Source organism: Chiloscyllium punctatum, chromosome 27 (genome assembly GCF_047496795.1).
Source record: "Chiloscyllium punctatum isolate Juve2018m chromosome 27, sChiPun1.3, whole genome shotgun sequence".
NCBI classification, from domain to species: domain Eukaryota; kingdom Metazoa; phylum Chordata; class Chondrichthyes; order Orectolobiformes; family Hemiscylliidae; genus Chiloscyllium; species Chiloscyllium punctatum.
Window position 1 is genome coordinate 28,521,608 of NC_092765.1, and position 27,188 is coordinate 28,548,795.

Here is a 27,188-nt window from a genome sequence, read left to right on the forward strand (position 1 = left end):
TCGCCTTCTGCCGGACTGAGTGTCCAACGAGTGCAAGGATACTGGGTGCAGCACAAAAAAGCCAGTCACTTCACTGTAAACTTAGCAAGTATTTACGCTCTGTTTATTTCAGATATTTTAGTTTATGAGTACAAATTGCCCAATATAACAATAGCACCGTGTCATAAATAACTGAAGGTTTAATTTGAGTCAAATTCCTCTGGATCTTTTTCTCCCTCTAAAACTTTCGCCTGAAGTGATTAGAAACATAATTTTTTCTGGTATGCATATAACTCATCAAGTGTTCAGTGTATTGGGGACTGTACCTGTACATCGTCCAATCCGTGATGATTGAGGGCATGAAGAGCGAGTGTGTCCACCAGTCCATGGTTGGTGTCGAGGCCGTGGCCGGAGTGGAGCAGCACGTCAGGCCGCCGGATCCCATGGTAATCCCGGCGGTGGTCGAGGCTTGACAACTGGGAGAGACCTCGGGGTTGATGCAGGATGCCCTGTTCAGCCGCCACCTCCTGACGCTGCCTCTGTTGCCACGGGTGTTGCTGGGGTTGGTGCAGGGGGCTGGCCAGAGAGTAAGGGTCGTTGACGTGAGCGTACGGCTCCTGGCTCTGGGGGTAGGGCAGAGGCTGGTAGGGCGGCGGGAAATAAGGCGGCTGGAAGTCCGAGGATGGGGTGTGCGAGAGCGGCGGGGCCGTGGAGTAGGGCGCCTGGCTCATGGAGCCGAGCTGGGCGAGGCGGGCACTGTGGCTACCGTTCATCCCATCGTGCCGATCCTGGGTGAGAGAAATCAAGAGATACGATCATAGGAGCGGAACTCACTGTGTGCATAAAAGATAGACTGGGCCAAAGCTATGTAATAATCCCCTTCCAGTTTTAATATGACTTTATGTATAGTTGATCTTGTAAAAAAAACTTATTTTTTTCATGTCATTCTTACTTTCGCTTACAGCTTGGTGCCATTATTTTAATTGTTTTTCTCTGCTTGACTTCTGCCTCGATTTAAAACTACATCTGCGCTCTCCCCACCCCCACCCCCGTAAGTTGGTGGGATCAAATAGATCGGCCACATATCTAGAAATAAAACTGAGTCCCAGCCCAAAGGAAAACATAGCCCCCCATCCCCTTCACATGCACGCAGCCCCCGGTTTACGTTGTGTCCCAACGTATCAAAGTTGCATCATGTGGGAGTTTCAGCTGTATTGTGAAATGTGAAAAGTTGTCCAAAATAACGAAAGCGATGAGGACAAAAAAAAACAATGCGAGTCAGGTAAACCATCTGTAGTACATTACTTGGTAAGACCGGCTTTGTAAAAATTTCTCCCAGACGATTTCATCAATTTAGATTCAATCCCATTAAACGGCCCCGTTTTCCCCTCTCCGCCGGACTTACCATTGCAGCGTATGTGTGCACCAACATCTGTGCGATCTAGGGACACCAAATCCCGAACAATCCCAGTTTCTTGTTTCTATTTTTGTGTCAATCGGAACACACTCCAAAGAATGAGGAGAAAACGAGCCCAAAATCCATAAAGATCCGTCTGTCGGGGATATATTTGAAAGAGGAAACCAAGCTATAGGAGTTGGAGGAAAGGATTGGGTCCGATTTTCTCTCTCTCTCTCTCTCTCTCCTTCTCTCTCTTTCTGTCTCTCTCACTGAGTCCGGGCTTTCTCTTCTATTAAATATCAGCAAATCTCTAATCAGCCGAGCGTGAACGAGCGCCGCGCGTTCCCGACACGGCTCCGGGGACGCGCACTTCCTGTGTCAAATGGAACAACTCCTGATCTGGGAGGGAGAGGAAAGTAGCGAAGGAGCCGAATCGAGACATTTACAAAGAAAAGCCAGAGACGATATAAATACGTTTTGCACTTTGTTTATTAAGACTTGTCAGCGCGCTCCTCAGCTCTCACTGCTCGCAGCTTCTCACATACCGGATGCAAAGTGACTGCTGCTGGGGAGGTGGGGTGGGGGGGGGGCGGCGGTGTAAATCGTCCAAAGCCCAAGGATAGGGGCTAAAAAGACACAGGCTATTCGTAATGCAGATTAACCGTTGATATTTTACAGAAAATAAACACAATTTTTAAAAGGTCTCCTTTTATACGTAGAAAAGAAGCGCATAAAATAACATCAATTTCAGTCTGGACTTTGTTCCAATCTTGCAGCAAGATAACTTGGTGAAAGTTTGAGGGACGTCTGGACGGTGGAAGCCGGCAATCGCTGCGCTGTTAGGTTTTTTCTACCCTTTCCACAGTCCAGGGATGTTGCCCCAGGGCTTGTTTTAAATCTGAATGCACTGAGCAGTTGGCGTCGCTTGAGGCTTCGCTGCTTTTGAAACCAGTCTGAAAGGACTGGCCGGCCTGCTGCTGAATCTTTCCCGAATTTCCACGTCCGCTTCAGCGTCGGAGAATCGTCGCCTCCGCCGATAGCAAACCAAAACCAAATACAGTACATGTTTGTTTAGTATCGTTTTGTAATAGTTCGGTGAACGTGTGGAAATGAAATGAGATTAAAAATTATTCAGAGCGCGGTAATTAAATATTCATAAACTCCTTTCTGTGCGGAGTGCAGGTAACTGCACTGTTGGTTTCTGTGCTATAGTCGACATATCAACATTTTCGATTTAATGATTAAATATTGCTATTTTCATACAAAAGAGACGTTTAACAAATTATCTCCGGAGTAAACATCAAGGCGCACACAATCTAGCTAGGAACTCATTTAAAAGTCTTGCGTGGTGCTTCCTTTGTGTAGCTTTTGTTAACATCACTTCAGGTACCCAAGTCTTTTTTTTTATCGTTCCTGTCCGTCTGTACTGTATTTACTCTTTACTCCTGCAGATATTTTGAAAGAAGTTTCAGATTGCAATAGCAGCAGTGAATGTGCAGCATTCCTATTGCAATGTGAAAGCGCGCTGACAAAATCCCATTTACATTTCTAAATTAATGATATTGAGAGGACGATGAACATTAACAGGTGCAATACATGAATGATTGGATTAAGTACGTAGGTCCGGGACTGTGTTCGTGTTCTTCCTTCCAATTGCTCTTAATCGGCCACCCTTACTACTGTACTAGTTACATTTTAGTTAGAATTTACCCGTCAAATGAATGGGAGAATTTAGAAATGGCCGCTAACACGCACACAGACCCTTCGTGCAACCGAAACATGGGTCGAGGGAGATTAGACTCCAATTTGTTCGACGGGAGCGTGGCTCAATACAATAACAAACACCAGAACAATAATTAAACTTCGCTGCTACCTGTAAACCAGACTGCGTTCAGAAATATTCCGTCCTCACTCCAACGTATGAATATCCGCAATGTTAATAATACAATAATGTTTGGGTCAGTTGTAATGACTATTTCGTAGCGGGATTGCCATGGGGGATGGCTGATTTACATTTTAAATCCCCAACGAGTCGGTTATATTTACTGTGGTCGCACCATTAGACATATAACTCGAACATTAATAATTCAATTTCCATACAAAAATGCTTAAGAAACAAAACCGTACAAAAATACTTTCTCAAATTTCTTTAAAGTTAAACCCATCCACTAAATATTATTAGAAAGCCCCCTCTCAAAAAAGACACAACTTAATTTAGAATGATCTTTATGGCGACAAGGATTGGATTCGGACTCTACACGATATTGATGTGTAAATTCAATTTGTAGTTTGTGGAAGTAGTCCATTTAGATCGAAAGGCATTTGAACCTTTGCGAGAAACAAGAGCTTTCTCTGCGATTTCTAGGAGAAATAACATATATTTTGGCCATCTGGGGATAGATGCTGTGTGAAGAAAAGGCTGTGAGAATAGGAATTGATAAAAGAGGGAGTTCATGCTTATGATGCGTGTTTGGTTGCACGAGAAAGGATTGTCTCTTTTCAGTTCAGAGAAACGATGTCTGTAAGAAACATAGAGGAATGGGGGTAGCGGAGTGGGGGCGTGGGGAAAGTGTAGGTGATTTCTAATGTACAGATGTACATTGTTGGTACTAGTGCCTCTCACTGGTGGCAATACTGGCGCACTAGATGCACTGGGCTTTCTTCTGTTCATTCGGTTGCATTGCCTCGACCTCGGTAACCATCACTTTGTGGCAAGAACTACACCGTGAAAAAAAAACAAAGCTTTTTGAATTCTGACTAGAACGATTCCTCGAGGCAGCTTAGACGAACTGTTTACTGATAATGCATTTCGTTATGAATGCTCAAAATATTCCAAAACATTCACAATTTGTCAGATTAAAGCAAAGCGGGTAAGCTGCATAACAAGAAGAACGGGTTTTAAGCACATTTCCCAGACTCTGCTCAGTGTATACTAATTAACTTCACACACAACTAATCAAACAGCTCATTTGAATAATGTCCAGCGAAGGACATATTTCCTCAGAGTTATTGCAGACTAATGCTAAAACCCATAAATGCATTTTCCTTTGCATTTTTTAAAGAATGTTTTTGTCATGACCGAAACTCTCAATTTCTCCCATTAAACATTAATGTCGTCCAACCCATTTTGTTTTTCAAAAAGGACAGATATTCTCCCGGAGAATCCATGGGGAAAACCAGATGTACAAAATCAACTTGAATCCAGATGTCAATATAATAAACCAATAAAAAGTTTGTTCCCATGTCTATTTATATATGTGTGTGTATGTAAATATGTACATTCATTTGGGAAGGCTATTTACAGCATAAGTGACACACATTTATACTTGATCTTATTAAGGGTTCGATCAGTTTATTACGTTCACCCGAAATAAATTTATACTTTTTTTGCCAACAGGGTTAAAGTCTGTATTCCACCTAAGGAAAGAAAAAGATAGGCGGTTTTGTAATTACTGCGAGTGGAATAGTAACGTCTTCTTCAAGATAAGGCTTCCTAGTCTCCGAAAGTGTAGAAATTCACGAGGCACTGCGTATTTGGGACAGTAGTCGGACCTTGAGAAACTCTGATTATAGAAAAATAAACTCAATTTCCCCGTCTATTTTACTGCTTTTGGGACTGAGGTTGGGGAGAAAGGTGCCTGACTTATTCATGCTTTACCGGGAAATTAATGGCCCCATTTAAAGTTGTTTTTAACGGGATGATACTAGTTATTCATAAGATATTTTAAAGAGAAGGAGACTGACTGTGTCTTATTAGCATTAACACAATTGATCAATTGTTCAAGACTGGAAACGTTTGCCTCTTCCCAAATCCGGAGAAGATGTCTCCTCCAGTGTTTAAAGCTACACAAGTCACTCGATGCACAACATCCGCACGATTTCCTAGTGGTGAACGCCAGGAAATGATAAAACAAAAATAATTTGATAGAAGTGGCGTTTGACTCAGTATTTTCTAAGTCCTTTAGTAATAGTATTCCACATATTTAAATTCAAAAATGCTTTGCATCTTAATGATTATATCTTCATAATTGACTCCATCGCTTATTTTGATTACACTATATCGAAAAATGATTCCTTTATAGATCTCAAATATTTCCATCTGTGCAAACAACCCAGTGTCTGTAAACGGTCCCTATTTGAATACCATGCCATTTTACATATACGTTCCAGTTTTGCGTGTCCGTTTTGAAGTATCGTTAGGGGTGTTAGTCGCGCTCTCCATACGAGCTGTGATCTCATATGTCATTCAATATATTTTATTACTCGTCCTTAACTGCTTAGAATATGCTTTCTTTGTGTAACTTCCATCGCTGTTATGCTTTCTGATAGAAAAGTGTATGCGATTCGAGTCTTTCTGCTGTCTTTGTGTAATTCGTATGTTTTTAGGAGATTTAGTCTTGTTTCTCGGTGTCAGCTTTGAGGGACATATACAGATTCAAGATCTCACATTAAAATCAATTGAATTCTCCCTCTGTCGCCTGCAGCAATCCCGGCTTTTTGTTGTTGTCGTGGGATAGCAGAGAAATAGGAGGGGGTGAATCTTATCGTTTAAGAAACCTGAATTCCATCTTTAAACAGTTACTTTTAATTAAACTCACTATAAAATGCTTTACAAAACCCATTTCCTTTGCAGAAAAAAACTACTAATCGATTTACTTCCTTTTTTTTTCAAAACAAGAAATCCGAAGGACGACTTATTTTAATTTTTTCTATCAGAATTATTTTCCGCGACAACATTTCTCCATAAATTAAATGTACCGCTCCATCCCCAACATGCACGGGCACATTAATGCACACGTAGGATGCAAATGTGACAAGATATCTCTAAAGTTATTAAAATCAACCGCTTGATGATTTATATCAAACAAAGTTCCAAACTGTTGCAAAAAAGTTCTAAAATTAAACTCAAATTGAAACCTTTACTCATCTTTTGATTGGAAGATAACATAGGTTTGCTGTTTGATTGTTAACACTAAAACACACACACTATGTGTGTTTATTTTCATAGCTTTTTATGCATAAAGTTCACAGTTCTCCTTTGCGGTCTGTCGGCGAGTGTACTGGATACAAAGCAGCTTTCCATTTTCTTGCGTCACCCCAGCAGACCCGTGTATCAGTGTCACAGCGACACCCTGTGGAACGCACTGAAAGATTATAGATTCAAACCTTTTAAGTTCATGTCTGTTGCAACCATAGCATAACAACAGTTGAAATAGTTATATACACGAGGACATTGCCAACTACCAAATGACTTTATCACCGCGAAATATCAGAATTCAATGCGCTGATGTTTATTCCATATACAAACTGAGGACAACAGTCGTCGCCACCTCCCCACAAAGTTATTGAAGTTGGATTTTACTTGAATCGAAATTGCAATGTTTCTGTGAGTATTCAGAGTTATTTGCTGAGGGAATGATACTGATATCCTGTGGTCCTGTTGCGTGGGTGTCTACAATCTAGCCATTCGTTTGTCTTGTTCTCAGAGCAATATTTGGTGATTTACGTTAAAAAGCTGATCTAAACTTTTCTACACAGTGCTAAATGTTTCAGAAACTGGGATTCCAGGACCAAAACAAAAATCTGGGTCTAACCGGTGGTAACCTATTTAAAGTAGTGGGCAAGTACTCAGTAGAAAAGACATAGAGAACCAGACACATGTACCACTTGAAAACGGAAACGTACACGAACTTCTAAATCAGCACAAGATCACCTGAAGAAGGCAGCTTGACTCCAGCTTGGTACGAATACACATTCTAAAAGTCCCTGGACAATATGTTAAATCTGCTGGGAACTTTATAAATTTCTCCTACCCTCAGTAAAGGCTGAAAGCCGCCTGGAGGCTTCCAATGTTAAAAATTAACCACCTAGGGATAGGGCTTATTTGTGTACCCAAGCATAGCTCCTTTGTCACTAACCTCAATGTAACCCACAGAAAAGTCGTCGTACAATATATTCTGCTTCGTCGAGGATGACACCATTCACGCAGTTCAGTCGTGCGCTTGGACTCTGGCTTTTGCAACTCTTTCTTTACACCAGTTACAGAACTGTGAAATGGTACATGCAATTTACCGAACTGCTTTAAATTCAAAATTGGCCTAGGATTTGCTATGGAAATAATTATGAAGCTAGTAACATTCATTATAATGTAAGCCTAAATGGTACAGTAAACTTATGTGACGGCCAGGCGTGCGATGAAAAGTCTATATGTCCAAAGGTTGCCTCCTTCGTACGAATAACTCTAGCGCACTGTTTGTCTTACTACTAAAATGAACTATTGGCTTGAAGTTATTGTACTTAATAGATACTAGTACATGAAGCTCACGAAAAAATATAAGCCAATGATTACAAGACTGAGTGTGATTTGTAATGACGTGGAAAGTACTGTATATTTCCATTTACTTATTCGATATTGAAAAATAACTATTAAAATTGTAAGGAATAATTACCTCAAGTAATAATTGTTGACGATATGAAAATGTCAATAATACATACTTTTTAAAAAATCCTTTCCATTTTCTTGCCGCAATCCAATCTTTCTTACTTTTTAAAAAAAGCAGATTTGATATTTAATTCACCTCTCTAATTTACAGTTCCTTCTCCATTCATCGTTTATTTCAAAATCATCTAATCTGATTAGTTAAGATGATACACAATTGCCTACCCTGCCAATTCAGCTCCCAAATACTGTGTTGCCCTCAATGCCCATAATCACTCACACCTTCAGAGTGATTAACAAACAGCAAAGCTGCCATCAGAGCAAAATGTCTCAAAATTAGAAAAAAATTAAAGAATTATCAGCAACAATTACATTTTTATGGTCTATTTCATGTAGTAAAACATTGCAAGATGCTTCACAGGAGACAAAAGCTAACAACCCTAACTTTAAAAAAACTGAGAACTTTATAAAAGTTGGTAAAGTACTGAGTATCTCCTTAAGTCCCAAAATGCATAGAACTAAGTTTTAACTGAAGCAGGGTAACTCCATACTGTTCACTCATACTGCTCTAAAAATTGCACCAACTCCATATGTAACTGCAACAAGAAATAAATAGCCAAACAGTGATAAGGAAAAAAAATTCTGCTATATTGTGACCTATCAGTCACAATCTAACTACATTGTACTGTAGTCATATCTCTCCTTGAATACTGTATCTAATTCTGGTCATTGTGACACAGGGTTCAAATGTTGGAGGCAGTGTACATAAAGGCCACAGGGCTGACCCTCTAATGTTAGACATCTGAGTTATGAGGAACGAAAGAGAGACTTGGACTTTACAGCCTACAAAGGAGATTTCTAAATTATACTTCTACTATGGAGGTATGAAAAACAGTAAACCAGTATTGAAAATGTAAATCTGGGTAATTATTTTAAATTAACCATGAAAATAGCATAAAAGATTATAGGTTCAAACTATTAAAACCAAAATTGGACTGCTATCAGAAAGTTCTTATTCAGAAGTGATGAACACATTCGAACAAGGCAACTTATGCTTAATGCTGGAAACTGGAATTCCCTTCCTAAAGGTGGTTCAAGAAGGTGGTTAATCATCACCATGTCAAGGCAAATAGAGATGGGCAATAAATGCTGGCCTATGTAACAATACTGTACCCATATTCCATGAACAAATACATTTTTACAAATCTGAATCAAAAACACAAATACAACATTAGAAATAGTCAATTGGTCAGGCATTATCAGGTTAGATGGATTGGCCATATTAAATTGCCCATAGTGTCCAGGGGTGTGCAAACTAGGTGGATTAGCCATGGGAAATACTGGGGGCTAGGTCTGGGTCATAAGCTCTTTTTAGGGTCGGTGTGATGGGCCAAATGGCCTGCTTCCACACTGTGGGGATTCTAAATTCTATGATTCTATGATGTCTAGAGAGGGACAAAGAATTAGCAATTCAGGTTGATAGCCTTTCATAAGAACTGGAATATGTTAGAAATGTTGCAACTTCCAGCACATATACAAAGAAATAAAGTTGAAGGATGTAGGGTAAGATCTGCACTAAGGCAAAATGCAGGAGAAATTAAATTAAAAAGGCATCTTTATGTAAGACAAAAGGAGAAACCAAACCAACAAGAAAAGAAACAAAAGACAGATATGGATAAATTCTGAATGGGAATAACAAAGCCATCATCTATAGCTGTAGTCTTAAAAAATAACAGTAAAAATTATGATCTGAAATTGTTGAACTCAGTGTCTGGAAAGCTGCAAAATACTTCATCAAAAAATATGATTCTGTTGTTCTAGCTAATTTTCAATTTTATTGGAAGAGTTTAGGGGGCTAAAGGCAGACAGGCCATAATAGAAGCAGGTCAGAGAACTAAAATGGTAAATGTTATGATCGAAAACAGAACTGTTAAATTTATATCATGATCTGGTTAGGGACCAGTAACATTTGTTTAACAATATACAAAATTTGACCTTATAGATATTGACCAAGAGAGTAAAGCCACAAGATTCCAGTGTTTTTAAACAAACATATAAACTTCACTATGCAAGATTAGGAAACTAACACAATTTAAAATATATACACACAAGTTGTTTTCTAATATCTAGAATTAACATGAATTAAATAGGATTTGATAGACGAACTATGAATGAACATCCCACAGTTGGCACTGAAAAAGCAGATGCAGTCAAGACCAATCTCAAGATTTTTAGCAATCCAGCCAAGTATTCATGATACTGTCAATCCCAAATCTCTTTAAAACTTTGTCTCTTTCACAAAGAATATCTATCATCTGATTTTTCTCAAAAGCTGTTCAACTTAGCATTACTCCAAAGGGTGCTCAACTGCCAATGGTTTGAAAACTCTTTTCGGAACTACCCTCTAGGATTTCCAAGGCTGTACTCTATCACCTGCTCTTGGCATATTCTAGCTCTTTTGTAAATATCTGGCTTCACTGAACTGTCATAATCCCTGTACTTGTTTGATTGCCAGTTTCTCAGCTACATTGAGCTACACATGCTGCTCCTGGACTTCTTTGAGCCTTAACCCTCTGGGCAGACAGTGATGTAGTACTAATGTTACTGAATTTGTAAGTCAGAAATCCACTTTAATGCTCTGGGAATATGGAATCGAATCTCCCCATGACAAATTCTGTAACGAAAAGCTATCCTACCATGTAATCACTGTTATTAAAAACCCATCTAGTTCACTCATACTTTGAGGGAAGTCAATCTGCCATCCTGACCCTTACCTGGCCTACACGTGACTCCAGACTTATAGCATCTTCTAGGGATGGGTTATAAATCATGGCCCAGCCAGAAATGCTGACATCCATGGATGATTTTTTTTCAAAAGGTCCTTGAGACTTCAATGAGTCTCCGGTGCCTCAGAGCCAACTGCTGCCTGCAGCCACCTTTTCAGATTGACAGAAACTGACTCTTGAACTGATTTGAATGACTCATGAAAAACAAGCCCCATTTATGTTATCAGGAAGGATCAAATGTAATCAACATTAGAATATCTTGAGCCTTAAATATTTAAAGGCTGCTAGTAGCCACAGTAGATACCGGTAAAGAAAATACAGTTGCATCATGTAGGTAACAAGACGTTTAGGATTACCCGTAAAGATTGAATGGAGATGTTCCACAAAACAGTCAGCAAATGTGCATTTAGTCTCCCAATATAGCGGATTCAGTATGATACATACCTTTCTGAGACTGTTCCATACTTGACACCTTGGGACCAGCCTGCAATTACTTCCAACACTTCATCCATTTCATACTTGACTCTTCCATGAAAAGACATGAAATGAGACACCAAACATTCCATTCAGTGACTTTGTATTTGCTGCTCACAATGTGATCCTCTCAACCCTGAATGTAAAATTAGCAACATTACAAGAATATAATAATCTCCAACTGATACACAATTCTAAATTAACTTACATTGCTGTTCCTTCATAATTGCTAATTCAAAGATATCGTATTTTCTATTTAATACCGTTGTAAGAATACTATCATTATAATGGGAATTTTTCCATTCACATTAACACTTATACAGTTGTTAAAAATGAACTAATAGTTACCACTTAGGTGGCCAACCTGAAATGAATTAAGGTTGCTTAGAGTGATCCTTTATCAAGATTAGTTCACCAGAGCATTTACCAATGATACATAACTTTCTGTCTTCTTTCTTTGAGTTGCCCCCATCAATAATACATATCCTCTGTCTTCCTTCTAGAGCCCTGCTTTTTGAGTTTTTATCAAGGGTTTACAAATAGAATTCCGTTTTTGAAAGAGTTCATTCATGTTGGATTTCTGGATTCAAATTATTTAGTCTGACACACGATTGGCATTGTCGGTTGGATAGTGTATCTCTAAATCATCTTCCATTTGCCCAGTTATGTAAGGACTTTGACCAATCTTCTACAATTAGTAGTTTTACATAATTCAACTTGTTCTATTCAATTCAGCTGTACCATTGCAATTAACAAGTATTGATGTGGTCACAAGCAATACAGCAATCCAGTTTCTACATCATAAATACTGCTCCAATCTGGCAACCAGTCCATTGGCTCTTTTTTTACAGTATTGAATGGCTCAAGATATCTGTGGACGTGTTTCCAGTAATAAATGTCTTTAGAAGAGATGAACAATGTCAAAAGTCCATGTAAATTTATAATTTATTTGTTGCGAATATAAGTTACACTATTCTGATCAATGAAAAGAATAATGTTAGTATAAAATTTGCAAAATAAGTCACACCAATGTGACTTCCATTGTATAACCAGTGAATTTAGTTGATTAGAATTTGCTTGCATACAATGGTATTGAATGGTGTGAGGAACATATACAGTTAACTTTCCATGTGAATCTTTAACCCACAAAGAAGTTAAGGAAGTTTACTAATTCCAGCTTGAATTTGAGGGACTTGTCAGACTTTTTAACCTCTTGGTTTGGTCTTTATGCCTAGAGGGTTGGTTTAGCTTAGATGGCTGGTTTGCAATATAAAGTGACACTGACAGCATGGGTTTAATCCCCACATGGGCGGAGATTACCATAAAGGTAATCTTTCCCCAACATCTTCCCCTCACTTCAAGTTAAGTTACTATCAATCATTTCCATCTCATGACAGAGCAGCCTTGTAGTCTGGTATGATGAAGTTACCTTTTGTCTTCACCCCTTACTGAGGACAGATACGCAGAATTATAAATGGTTGGATTCAAATAGCTTGGCTTGTTTTAATCAGGAGGTTCCTATAATATTATGAACCACAATAGCAAAATGTTTTGAAGGTATCATTTTAAATCCAGGATTAAATTATAGCCAAATTGCTCACTCGGAGCCACACATTATTTTTACTGTATGTAATATAGCAAAAGGAAAATAATTCTAATGACATTGAAAAGCACTGTCAGAAATACAATGTTAGAAAATTGTAAAATGTTACTGTGATATCTGTAGTTCTATTTTGTAGCTTTAAACTGTAATCTCATTTTTAGACACGCTTTGTACTGCACCTGCAATGCTTTTCTACACTTCTTGTTGGATATGGTTGGTCCTTGGATTGATAATAGTGGTAAAACGATGGGAATGGAAGAGTATGGGACATGGCAGGAATATGATTATAGATCGTGATGGATTACAATTATGTTGCTGCAAAAGATCCACAACATTTTCTGAAAGACCCACTTTTAGCTGATATACGTTTTGAATCTATCTCATTTAGCACAGTGGTATTGACATACACCAGAACACATTCATAATGTAACCAAGGGACTTCTTCACAAAGGCAGCGGTGACTTCTCCCAATATTGTCTTGGACAGGTGCACTTGTAAAAGGTTGCCAGATGAGGTCATGTAAATTTTTACCTTCTTTCATTTTCTCATCACCTGCTGTATACTTGTCACTGTTCAGCTAACCTGGTCAGTACAATGATAGGCAGTGAAGTGCTTCTTCCAAGTTGTGTTTAATATGGAGCAGTACAAATTCTGCAGCTAAGGAAATATCTCATAACATTGGCACAAATCAGCTATCTCATCCTCAGACTTTGGTTGAAATATCTATTTAAATTACACAGACACATTATTTTGCTTACCTTTTTTTCCAAGTTTGCTTGCCTTTCAATTAACTCAAAGTGATTTATATTCACTGAACTCTGCTTATAGAGAGAAAAGTAGGTAGGAGTATGGAATTTGAAACACAAACAGATCAGCCATAAATTTATTCAATGTCAAACAGCAAACTCAAGGAGCCAAATGGCCTAATTCTGCGCCTTATCAAACGTTTACATGCATGTTAGTAAATGCTGATATCCAGCTGAAGTAGAGCTAGATGAACTCAAAAGAGGCAGAAGGCAATTTAGACTAATAATGGCACAAATATTCACTGAATGTCTGCAATCCTGTTCAAATAGGGAACCAGTACTCATCTGCATGCAGTTCTTAAATGGTACATGATCATGTTTACATTTTTTTATAAAATATTTTTATTAAGAAAAAATAGATTTTTAAATATTACAACAAATACAAAACAATGCAATTCAAAACAGTACAAAAATAGTACAAAACTAAACCCAAATAATAAAAAAAATTCCCCAACCCACCTCCTATACGAATGTATAAACATATATAGAGAAGTATAAAATTAAAAAAAACCCTAAACTAGCTATTTAACTAACTAAATACCTACTAACAAACAAATAAATAGTAATAACTCAGCCCAGCCAAACAAACACTCATACATTCAGTTCCTCCTCCCTGGATATTGGACTCATGAAACACAATCGTTACGGCTATATAAAAGCCCTTGTTAGTGTGGCAGATAAATCTGTGTCCAGGTATTTCAAAAAGAGTTGCCATGTCTTGTAAAAATTCTCAGTTTTGTGGTGTACCATATTTGTGAGAAAATCCAGGGGAATATGCTCCATAACAATCTTCCGCCAACCCGACAGGCCAGAGGGGTTTTCTGATATCCAACCTAGCAAGATCTTCTTCCTTTCACTGGGGTGGGAAAACAGGCCATTTCACACAGCATGTCCACGCTGACCCTCCGAAGTGTAACGCACTCTGACCCATTCCCCTACTCGATTACTCTGCATTTGCCCGTGACTAATGCACCTAACCGGCACATCGCTGAACAGTATTGGCAAGAAGTAAACAACTTAGACCCATTCTGTTACTCTATGTTGAATCTGCTTTCTCACAACAGATACTTCCAGAAATAAAAAGTTTTGCTTTATGTGAGTCTGCAGGAAATACAGTGGGTAGGCCCAAAAGGAGCGAAATAGGGTCCTTCTCCACCCCTACACCTAAAATCCTCCCAATTGCACCCACCACAGCGCTCCAATATGTTTGAAGCCTGTCACAAGACCAAAGATAATAGGTAAGAGTACCTGTACAGACCTTGCACTTGGGGCATGCTGAAGATACCCCTGGTTTAAATTTTGACAAACGGTCTGGGGCTAAGATGACCCTGTGGAGAATCTTCAACTGTAAAGCATGGGTCCTATTGCAAATTGATATCTTCCTTGCATTCTCCCAAATATCCTCCCATGCCTCTGAAGAAACTTCAACACCCAGCTTTCTTTCCCTCATCTTGCAGAGTCGATCAGACTCATCTGAGGTGGCACCCCCAATTGGTGATATAGAGTACTGACAGAGAGTGTACTCTTAGCCCTTAGTACCCCTCTTTCTATGTCAGATTTGTAGGGATCAGTCAAAAGTGTGGTCTTTTTTTAAATAAAATCCCTAACTTGAAAAAAACGAAAGAGGTCTCTATTAGGTAACTCATACTTCCGTACTGACTGATCGAAGGACATCAATACATCTCCCTCAAATAAATCACCCATGCAAGATATACCCCTAGCTGCCCAACGTTTAAATCCTGAATCTATCATACCTGGTTGAAAACTCGGCATACCTACTAAAGGTGCAAACAAAGATGTTTGCCAATATTACCTTCCTTCTGCCGAATTGCCCTTCATGCTTTAACAGTATTGATGACTATTGGGTTATGGCAATATTCCCTAACTGTCCTCACCTTGTCCAAAAACAGCAAACTGGTAAGGAGTCACCTTGCCTGGGAGACTTCGATATCTAGCCATATTGAAAGAGGGTCCCCACAAACCCAATCACTCACGTTGGTCAAAAGCGAGCTTAATTGGTCATTTTTAATGTCCTGAAGGTCTACTTCCCCAAATCTGTGAGGCAACTGCAGTTTGGATAATTTAATGAGGGGCCGTTTACAGTGCCAGATAAAGGAGCTGAACCAACTGTTCAGTCTCCTGAGTGTTTGTTTATTGAAAATCAGGGGGAGCATCCGTATAGGGTATAGCAAACGAGGGAGAATATTCATAGAACATAGAACATAGAAGAATACAGCACAGTACAGGCCCTTTGGCCCTCGATGTTGCGCCGATCAAAGCCCACCTAACCTACACTAACCCACTATCCTCCATATACCTATCCAATGCCCGCTTAAATACCCATAAAGAGGGAGAGTCCACTACTGCTACTGGCAGGGCATTCCATGAACTTACGACTCGCTGAGTGAAGAACCTACCCCTAACATCAGTCCTATATCTACCCCCCCTTAATTTAAAGCTATGCCCCCTTGTAATAGCTGACTCCATACGTGGAAAAAGGTTCCCACTGTCAACCCTATCTAACCCCCTAATCATCTTGTACACCTCTATCAAATCACCCCTAAACCTTCTTTTCTCCAATGAAAACAACCCCAAGTGCCTCAGCCTTTCCTCATAGGATCTTCCTACCATACCAGGCAACATCCTGGTAAACTTCCTCTGCACCCGTTCCAGTGCCTCCACATCCTTCCTATAGTATGGCGACCAAAACTGCACACAATATTCCAGATGCGGCCGCACCAGAGTCTTATACAACTGCAGCATGACCTCAGGACTCTGGAACTCAATTCCTCTACCAATAAAAGCCAGTACGCCATATGCCTTCTTCACTGCACTATTTACCTGGGTGGCAACTTTCAGAGATCTGTGTACATGGACACCAAGATCCCTCTGCTCTTCCACACTACCAAGTAGTCTACCATTAGCCCAGTAATCCATCTTTTTATTACTCTTACCAAAGTGAATCACTTCACACTTAGCTACATTGAACTCCATTTGCCACCTTTCTGCCCAGCTCTGCAGCTTCTCTATATCCCGCTGTAACCTGCCATATCCTTCCTCACTGTCTACAACTCCTCCGACTTTCGTATCATCCGCAAACTTGCTCACCCAACCTTCTAACCCTTCCTCCAGGTCATTTATAAAAATGACAAACAGCAATGGTCCCAAAACAGATCCTTGCGGAACACCGCTAGTGACGGCACTCCAAGATGAACCTTTGCCATCAACTACTACCCTCTGTCTTCTTCCAGAGAGCTAATTCCTAATCCAAACCTCCAACTCACCCTCAATGCCATATCTCTGTATTTTCTGCAGTAGCCTACCACGGGGGACCTTATCAAACGCCTTACTAAAATCCATATATTCCACATCTACCGTTTTCCCCTCATCTACCTCCTTAGTCACCTTCTCAAAGAATTCAATAAGGTTTGTGAGGCACGACCTGCCCTTCACAAAACCATGCTGACTATCCTTGATCACATCATTCTTATCCAGATGTGCATAAATCCTATCCCTTACAATTCTCTCTAAGACTTTGCCCACAACAGAAGTGAGACTCACTGGCCTATAGTTACTAGGATTATCCCTACTCCCCTTCTTGAACAAGGGAACCACGTTTGCTATCCTCCAGTCTTCTGGCACTATTCCTGTCGACAAAGAGGACACAAAAATCAAGGCCAATGGCTCTGCAATCTCCTCCCTTGCTTCCCAGAGAATCCTAGGATAAATGCCATCAGGCCCAGGGGACTTATCTATTTTCACCCTTGCCAGAATTTCCAACACCTCTTCTCTACATATCTCAAAGCCATCCATTCTACTTATTCGTGCCTCAGTATTCATATCGACAACAATGTCCTGTTCCTGAGTGAATACTGACGAAAAGTATTCATTCAGCGCCTCCCCAATCTCTTCAGCCTCCACACGCAACTTCCCATTACTATCCTTGATTGGACCTATTCCTTCCCTAGTCATTCTTTTATTCCTAACATACCTATAGAAAGCCTTAGGGTTTTCCCTAATCCTACCAACTAAGGACCTTTCATGTCCCCTCCTTGCTGCTCTTAGCTCTCTCTTCAGGTCCTTCCGGGCTACCTTATAACTCTCAATCGCCCCTATTGAACCTTCACGCCTCATCTTTACAAAGGCCGCCCTCTTCCATTTAACAAGGGATTCCAACTCCTTATTAAACCACGGCTCCCTCACACGACCCTTTCCTCCCTGCCTGATAGGTACGTACTTATCAAGGACACTCAATAGTTGCTCCTTGAACAAGTTCCACATATCAATTACGCTCTTGCCTTGGAATCTACTTTTCCAATCCACACATCCTAAGTCATGCCTCAACGCATCATAATTTCCCTGCCCCCAGCTATAACTCTTGCCCTGTAGTACACACTTATCCCTCTCCATCACTAGAGTAAAAATCACCGAATTGTGGTCACTCTCCCCAAAGTGCTCACCTACCTCTAGTTCTAATACCTGGCCTGGTTCGTTACCCAGAACCAAATCCAGTATGGCCTCACCTCTTGTTGGCTTATCTACATATTGTGTCAGGAAACTCTCCTGCACACATTGCACAAACACTGACCCATCTCACGAACTTGAGCTATAGCTTTCCCAATCAATATCAGGAAAGTTAAAGTCTCCCATAACAATCACCCTATTACTGTCACTCTTCTCCTGAATCATCTTCGCAATCCTTTCTTCAACGATTCTAGGACTATTAGGAGGCCTGTAAAAGACTCCTAACAGGGTGACCTCACCTCTCCTATTCCTAACCTCAACCCAAACTACCTCAGATGGCAAATCTTCGTCCATCTTCCTTTCCACCGCTGTAGTACTATCTTTGACAAGCAAAGCCACACCCCCCCTCTTTTACCCCCACCTCTGACCCTACTAAAACATTTAAACCCTGGAACCTGCAACAGCCAATCCTGTCCCTGATCTAGCCACGTCTCCGTAATAGCCACAACATCGAAGTCCCAGGTACCAACCCACGCTGAGAGTTCACCTACCTTATTTCGTATACTTCTGGCATTAAAGTATACACACTTCAAGCCACTCTTCTGTTTACAGGCACCCTCCTTTAAGATTGATGCCATATTCCTAACCTCCCTACACTCCAGGTCCTGCACCCGAAAGCTACAGTCTGGGTTCCCATGCCCCTGCAGAGTTAATAAGCGCTATCCGACCCAACCATGAGACTGGAAGTGCCTCCCATCTTTGGAGATCTTGTTTAATTTTTTCAAATAATTGAGTAACATTGGCTTTGAACAGCCAATCCAGAACTGGAGTAATGAATATGCCCAAATACACAAAACCCCCCGTGACCATCTAAATGGGAATCTATAGTCACTCTCAAGAGCCAACTCTTTTGTAAGACCACCCATAGGCATAGCCTCTGATTTAGCAAAATTAATCTTATACCCTGAAAAAGTGCCAAACGCGTGAATGCATTGTATCAGGCAAGGCACTGAAACTGCTGGATTTGTCAAGAAAATTAGAACATTGTCTGCATACAGCGAGATCTTATGTAATTTTGACCCCATTTCTGCAGCTGATATATTGAGATCCCCACAAATGGCCTCTGCCAACGGTTCAATCACCAACGTAAAAAGTAATGGTGAAAGGGGACAGCCCTGCCGGCTACCCCTAGAAATATTAAAATTGCTTGATTGTACCTTGTTGGTAATGACCGCAGCGAGAGGTACACTGTAGAGAACCTTTACCCATCTTATGAAAACTTCGCCCAGACCAAACCGGTCTAGAGTATAGAAAAGGTACGGCCAATCAACTAGGTCAAATACCTTCTCTGCATCTAAAGAAATCACCAATCCCTGTATTGACTGCTGTTGGCATGCTTGAATTACATTAAGCAGCCTCCTAACGTTATTGGAGGATCTGCTACCCTTTATGAAGCCCGTCTGATCCTCTTTAATAATAGAAGGTAATACAGTCTCCAGCCTTAACGCAAGAGCCTTAGAAAGGATCTTAAAGTCCACATTTAAGAGTGAGATGGGTCTGTATGAAGCACATTCTTCCAGATCCTTCCCTTTTTTAAGGATAAGTGAAATATTGGCCTCTCTCAGAGATGGTGGGAGACCAACATGACTGTATGAATCATTAAACATAATCAGCATCAGGCCTGACCGTATACTTATAAATTCCTTATAGAATTCACTGGGAAGTCCATCATGACCGGGGGCCTTTCCACTCTGAAGCTGCCTCACAGCTTCCTGCACTTCTTGCTCTGATAATGGGGCACTGAGAAAGGACTGTTGTTTGGGAGTCACACCCGGGAGCTTCAGATCTCTAAAAAAGGATTCCATTTTGGCCTGCCCCTCCTCACAATTCTCAGACTGATATAATTTAGAGTAGAATCTTTTTAGAATCACATGTTAGGTTCCCAGACCCTTCCCTAATCGCTGTAATGGTTTGTGGGGCACTTCTCTTTCTGGCAAGGTATGCTAAGTATTTGCCTGGCTTGTCACCATGCTCGTATAACCTTTGCTTTGCAAAAGCCAGCTCCTTCTTTGCTGTCTGCGTGAGCACGGAATTTAGTGCAGACCGCAGTGCCATAATCCTCTGTAGTTTGACCAATGAGGGTCCGTCAAAATAGGCCTTCTCGGCTGCCTTCAACCGTGCTTCAAGGACATGTTGCTGGTCACCCTTCTGCCGCTTCCTACTTGTGGACTATGAAATAACTAACCCTTTGGCATAAGCTTTGGCAGTTTCCCAGAGAACAGATGAGCTATCAACCGAGCCTATGTTGATATCTAGGAATGCTCGAAATTCCCTAGAGAAATACTCCACAAACTTGCTGTCCATGAGAATAAAGGGGTCCATTTGCCAGTACCTTGAATCCACTGTAACATCCTTAATTTTAACCATGAGGTACACTGGAGCATGATCAGAGATGGCAATATTACCAATCGTACGGGATGCCACCAGATCCAGGGTTACCGCAGGGGTCAGAAAAAAATCAATCCTTGTGTGACATCTGTGCAGATTGGAGAAAAATGTGAAATCTCTACCTGTAGGGTGGAGACACCTCCAGACGTCCACCAATCCTAATTCCCCACACAAACCCAATAACTGTTTAGTTTGTGCAGAGGGTATCGAGGGACCTTTAGGCAACCTGTCTACTGTGGCGTCCATGAGGCCACTAAAATCTCCCCCTATAATGATGTGCCGAGACTTGAGACTTATCAGTTTAGAAAAAGCATCTACCAAGAATTTACGAGGATGAGCTGGGGCATAATAAATATTTAAAATGGCATATTCTTCCCCATTTATCAAGGCTTTAAGAATTACAAACCTCCCGTATGTGTCTTTAACACATTCCAACAATTTAAATGAGAGATTTTTCCTAACCAATATAGCCATTCCCCTACTTCTGATATTAAATGATGAAAAATAAACTCAGTCAAAGCCATTCTGCTGTAATTTCAGATGCTTCTTGTCATCCAAATGTGTCTCCTGTAACAAAGCAATACCCACCTTCTCCTTTCTAAGACTCAAGAGTACCTACTTCCTCTTAATTGGTGAGTGACTTCCCTTGATATTCCAGGTACACCATTTAATCAAATCATTAGCCATAATCTTTGGCTATTACATTTAAATTCCAGAGAGGAGGAACCCGAACCACAAATTGCTGAGCCTTAGTGTTGCATGATCCACCAAATATAAAAACTACATAAACTAAAACCACTACATTTAACAAATATACAAAATTATTAAAAATAAAAAACAACAAAAACCAGAAAACAAACCAACATATAAAGTGCCAATAGTGCTGAGTAGGGGAACTCACCCCCTGCCCGGAGGGGGCAACTACCTTTCCCAAACTGCCCATAAATAGGCATCTAACCATCGCAACCACCTTCACTTCTCCCAGCTAGAGCCGCATTGCAAGCACAAGCTAAAAAGAATAAACACCCCATAGAATATCAATATGAATAAAAAAAAAATTTTATAAAAAAAGGGGAGGAATAAATATCCCACCCAACCTTTGGTATGTCCTAACTTAGAAATTTAAAATGTACATCTTAACCACCGCCAGACATAGTTTGAACCAAATTATTATCAATAGAGATAAAAAAAAGGGGCAAAACAAAGCTCCAACCGGATTTTCTCCATTTCTTTTACAGAATGATAAACGCATACTCAAGCAATGATATTTATACATACTACAATTGTTTAACTTAAGTTAGTTTGTCCACAAAGTCTCTTGCCTTCTCCGATGTGTCAAAGAGATGCATGGATCCATCGAAGGTGATCTGAAGCACTGCCGGATATCTCAGGGAGTACTGAATCCCAAGCTCCTTCAATCTTCTCTTGACACCATCATACGATTTTAGTTTCTGGATCACCGCCGCTGAAAAGTCCTGAAAAAACATTATCTTAGATCCCTCGTAAATTAGGGCCTTTGGATCCTTCCCCTGGAGTCTGGAAGCCTCCATGACTCTCTCCTTATCCCGGTAATGATGGAACCACACCAGGAATAGATGAGGGCGTTGACCCAGACCAGACCTCCGTGCTGTGACCCGGTGAGCCCTCTCTATCTTCAATCCTCTCATGCCAGTGTCCAAGTCAAGGAATTTCAGAAGCCAATCTTCAACAAATTCCGCAGGCCGCTCACCTTCCTTACCCTCGGGCAGACCGATGATCCAAATGTTTTTTCTCCTGCCCCTGTTTTCAAGATCATCCACTTGGTCATGCAAATTACGAATCTGCGTCTTCAGGATTTGGATCTCTTCCTTGAATAAACTGGCATCAGCTTCCACCACTGTGACCCTGTGCTCATCTGTCCTCTTCTCCAGGTCTCCCAGCTGCTGCTCATGCTTCTGCAGCATGAGAGAGACTGGAGCCAGCTTATCTTCAATCTGTTTCACCAACATCTCGCGAGATTTTGAGAGCTGGTTCACCAGGTCCTGGAGAGTAATCTGCTCTGAGGCTGCTGCAGGCTGAGCTGCAGGCCCGGCCTCAGATGCTCCTCCTCCCTTTTTAGGCATTTCTGGACAGCTGAAAATACAGGTAAGTCAATTTTTAAATGTTTCTTGGGGCCCCACAATCTTTCCAACACCCCAAGAAATTCTGATGACGTGGGTTGGGTGGGTTAAAGGACCGTCCTGCTCCTGCTGCGATGTGAAGCTCTGCAGTGTGATCTTCTCAGATCGCCGCCATCTTAGATCCCCATGTTTACATTGTTACTTTGTCATTCTTTCATTAAGTGAGAAAGATAAGTCTGTTGGGGAAAGATGCATCATTGGTAGCTAATGGTGGAAGTTAAAGATAGAATCAAATTTTTAAAAAGTCCAATTCCATGAAGATTAGTAGCAAGTCAAAAAAATGGAAAACACAGCAAAGAATGACGATAAAAAAGAGATTATAGTATACAGAAGGCTAGCTGAAAATATAAAAAGAGAGTAGAAGTTTCTATTGGTATAGTGATGTTCCACATGAAAAGTTATTGTGGAAAATAAAATCTCCTGGTGTTCGGGCAAGTATAAAAATGACTAAACAGGAAGCAAAGTGCAAGCATAAATGGATCTTTTTCAGGTTGACAAAATGTAATGAGTGGTGTGCCACAGGGGTCAGTGCTGGGATATCAGCTGTTTACAAGTTAAATAAATTACTCAGATGAGGGGACCAAAGGCATAGCTATCAAATTTGCTGATGATACAAAGATAGTCAGGAACACAAGTAGGAGACTACAAAAGAAAAATTGTGAATGGGCAAAGACGTATTAGATAATATCTGATGTGGGAAAATATTTTGGCAGGAAGAATAAAGAAGACACAAGTTATCTAAATGTGAGAGATTGCATAGTCCTGAGATACAGATGAATTTGGGTTTCCTCTAGCATGAATTGCAAAGGCAGTATGCAGGGACAGCAGGTAAACAGGAAAGCAAATAGAATTGTGGGAAATTTTAACACAAAATGAAGTTATGCTTCAGTTACACAGGGCACTGGTAAGACCACATCTGGAGTACTACGTGTAGTATTGGTCACCTTATTCAAGGAAGGATTTTAATGCAGTGGATGCAGTTCAGAGACAATTTGTCAGAAACTTAGCTGATTTGACAGCATCTGTGGAGAGAAAGCACAATGTTTCGGGTCCAGTGACCCTTCTTCAGAATTGATGATAGCTAGGAAAGGATGGCATATATTCTGAAGGGGGGGTGGAGTTGGGGTGGGGATGAGAGGTGTATGCAATAGGTGGAGATGGAGCCCCAAGAGAGAACAGCAGTTGGGGGAAGGGATGGATAATGGTGAGCAGGGGGAAAGAAAAACTGATAATAAAGACCATTAAGTAGATTAAAATGAGTTGGCTGTGATGAAATTAGTCCATATTATGACAGGGCTGGGTGTGGAGTGGTAAAGGACATGGAAGAAGGTGTTCAGTCCCGAAAAATATTGAATTCAATGACTCCGGAGTGGCTTCACAATGTCTAAATGAAAAATGAGATGAAATTCTTCTTATTTGTGCTGAGTCTTGCTTCAGCACCACAGCAGGCCCGAGATAGACATTTTGGCTAGGAAACATGGTGGTGTGTTGAAGTGGCAGGCAACCGGAAGCTCGGTGTCATTTTTGCTGACAGAATGTAGGTATTCCACAAAATAGTTACTCAATCTGCACTTCATCTCCCCAGAGTAGATGAGATCACATTGTGGGCAATGGATATAGTAGACTAAATTGTGTGAAGTATAGTAAATTGCTGCTTCACCTAGATGATGTTTAGTTTTGGATAGGGAGGACAGAGGGAGCAAACATCAGGTGCATCTTCAGCAATTGCATGGGAAGGTGTCATTGGGGTGCGGGGTGGTCTTGTGATTGGAGATGTGGACCAGAATGCCCCAGAGGGAACTATCCAAGAGAATATTGACAAGGGAGGGGAGGGGAATATGATCTGGTAATATCAACCCACTGGAGGTAACGGAAACAACTGCTTATGATCCTTTGCAAGCATATACTTGTGCAGTGGAAATCGAGGACAAGGGGGACCCTATCATTATTGTGGAAGTGACGTGAATGGGGGAGGTCAGAATTGTGGGAAACAGGTCAGACACAGTTGAGGGCCTTGCCAACCACAGTGGCAGGGAATCCTCAGTTCTGAAAAAGGTGTAAGTTTCTGAGGCCCCCATGAAAGATGTAATAGAAATGGAGAAATTGGGAGAATGGAATGAAATCTTTGGGGGCAGCGCAGTGGCTCAGTGGTGAGCACTGCTGCCTCACAGCGCCAGGGACCCGGGTTCGATTCTAGCCTCGGACAACTGTCTGTGTGGAGTTTGCACATTCTCCCCGTGTCTGCGTGGGTTTCCTCCGGGTGCTCCGGTTTCCTCCTACAATCCAAAGATGTGCAGGTCAGGTGAATTGGCCATGCTAAATTGCCTGTAGTGTTAGGTGCATTAATCAGGTATAAATATAGGGCTGGGGAATGGATCTAGGTGGGTCACTCTTCAGTGGGTCAGAGTGGACTTGTTGGGCCGAAGAGCTTGTTTTCATATTGCAGGGATTCTAATTTTTGCAAGAAGCAGGGCGTGAGAATATATTGTCCAGGTAACTGTGGGAGTTAGTGGGTTTGGAGTGGATAGTGCTGGTCAGCATATCCCCAGAAATGGAAACACATGTCAAGAAAGGGAAGGGGGAAGTCAAGAGATAGAATACATGCAATGGTGAAGTTGTCTTATGAGGAAACATTGGACAGGCTAAGCTTGCGTCATCTGGAATTTAGAAGAGTAAATGGCAAATTGATTGAAAGTTAAGATCTTGAGCATTCGTGACAGAGAATATGTACACAGGATTTTTCATCTTATTGGAGAACTGAAGACTAGAATAGAATAGAAATTTATTGTCACATATACTTTTACGTGAAAAATACAGCAAAAAGTTTGATAAGTCATCTGACCACAGCATCTACATCAATGACAGAAGTCATACATAACAATGAAAAAAGTAAAGTTAAGACAAAGTTTATCACAGTTCAGTTCACAGCTCCTGAGCTCATAGAAAGTGGATTAAGGAATGATGGAGCACCCTGAAGACACAACTGGGACAAAACTGCCATTCCCGGTTGAGATCGTCATTCTGGAGCATGACTGTCATGGGCTGGACTGCTGGAATACTGGGCCCAGAAGCCTTCTCCAAAGAAGACTGCCATGCCAGGTTGAGACTGCCACTTCTGGAGAGATCGCCTGCCAGGTTCCTGGATTACCTGGAACCTGAAGCCAAAGAAGACCTCCACACGGGGAAGAAATTCCACGCTGGGGCAAAACTGTCACACCAAGACAAGATTCCTGATGAAGGGCTCCTGCTCAAAACATCAATTTTCCTGCTCCTCGGATGCTGCCTGACCTGCTGTGCTTTTCCACCAATCTAATCTTGACACTGATCTCTAGCATCTGCAGTCCTCACTTTCATCAACATTATGAAGGTATGTACACCACAGTGACAGCAGAATGTAGGTACGTGGCTCACCACAAATATTTCAAGGGTAAAGAATGATGGAGAAGAAATGCAGACCTTGCCATATTTAATATATAAATGACAAGGATTTGGTAACCAGGCTTGGTGTGTGGGATCACATGACCTGATCATATGGTCTGCTATTACATACAACCCATCGTTAACCACTTATAGTCCCCATTAGCAGCTACTTATTCTTATAGGTTGACCTTTATCCACCCTTTTATTTGTCCAACTGTTCTTCTCTCTCTTTGGGCTCTATCCCCACCTATCATTTACTCCTTATCCCCTCCTCTCACCCCATCTTCTGCATAAAACCTGACTTTTTCTAGCTATCATCAGTTCTGAAGAAGGGTCACTGGACCTAAACTATTATTTCTCTCCACAAATGCTGCCAGGCATGCTGGGTTTGTCCAGTAATATCTGGTTTTGTTTCTGAATTCCAGCATCTGCAGTTCTTTCACTTTTTTAAATTTCAAAATTATGTACACTTTTATAAAACCTTTAACTTTGTGATGGCCCTGGGAATAACGAGAGTCAATTCCTAGCACAATACTCCAATGAGGAACAACACATCAAAAATGAAAATAAAGGCCAGAATAATATAGGAGTCTGAGTGATGTAAGCTATGGTGAGATGCCTAGTAGAATTGGGCAACAAATGCAGCAAGGCCCAACTTGACATCAAGAGTAACTCATGTCATCTTTCACACTTTGTCATAAGAAGCATGACAAGATTTTCAATAAGTAGCAAATTGCCAATTAGCTGTGATTATTGCTTGTGAAATGCCTTATTAACAGCTCAACTCACCTCATCAATATTTCCATCTTACCAAACTCACCAAACAAGCTTGACATCAGGGAAACCTAATAAAGAAGCCAGAGTGAGCAAATGGTTCATGGTTTGCTCCAAAGGACCTCCATGTTGGAAGTGTGGCATCAATATCTCCAAGCATGCTCCATCAGTCACATGTTCAGTCACATGCAGACATTAGCATCTGACATGTGCCAACCTCAAAGAACCCTCATGGCATATCTCCAATCCACTTAGAGGAAGATACTGCATTTCAGATGTACTTTATCCTGGATCATTAAGATGCTGCAGCAAGAACCCTTTATGCTCAAGGATATGCGCCCAGTTCATGGACTGAATCAGGCTATATCTCCAAGCACTTTGTTTGCTCTCATAGTGCTCACTCACCATGAGCCTAAATGCTCACAACATTCCTGCAT

The 27,188-nt window shown here is 40.9% G+C and overlaps 2 protein-coding genes across 3 annotated transcripts in view; one reads left to right on the forward strand and one right to left on the reverse strand.

Annotated features, from left to right (window-relative positions):
* The window catches only part of tfap2e (transcription factor AP-2 epsilon), a 108,132-nt gene extending 106,301 nt beyond the window's left edge, over positions 1 to 1,831 (reverse strand). Inside the window, exons 1-2 of one of the 2 annotated variants that reach the window (XM_072548396.1) lie at positions 1,385 to 1,831; positions 306 to 767 (exon numbers count right to left, since the gene is read on the reverse strand). In XM_072548396.1, the coding sequence (XP_072404497.1) occupies positions 306 to 767; positions 1,385 to 1,411 (489 nt within the window). In that variant the 5' untranslated portion in view covers positions 1,412 to 1,831. The remainder of the gene's footprint in view (positions 1 to 305; positions 768 to 1,384) is intronic. The other variant, XM_072548395.1, reaches the window with a different exon arrangement.
* A 4,650-nt stretch (positions 1,832 to 6,481) lies between these two features.
* The window catches only part of LOC140453589 (uncharacterized), a 106,764-nt gene continuing 86,057 nt past the window's right edge, over positions 6,482 to 27,188 (forward strand). Inside the window, exons 1-2 of the mRNA XM_072548397.1 lie at positions 6,482 to 6,764; positions 21,637 to 22,522. The gene's annotated coding sequence lies outside the window, so the exon portion shown is untranslated. The remainder of the gene's footprint in view (positions 6,765 to 21,636; positions 22,523 to 27,188) is intronic.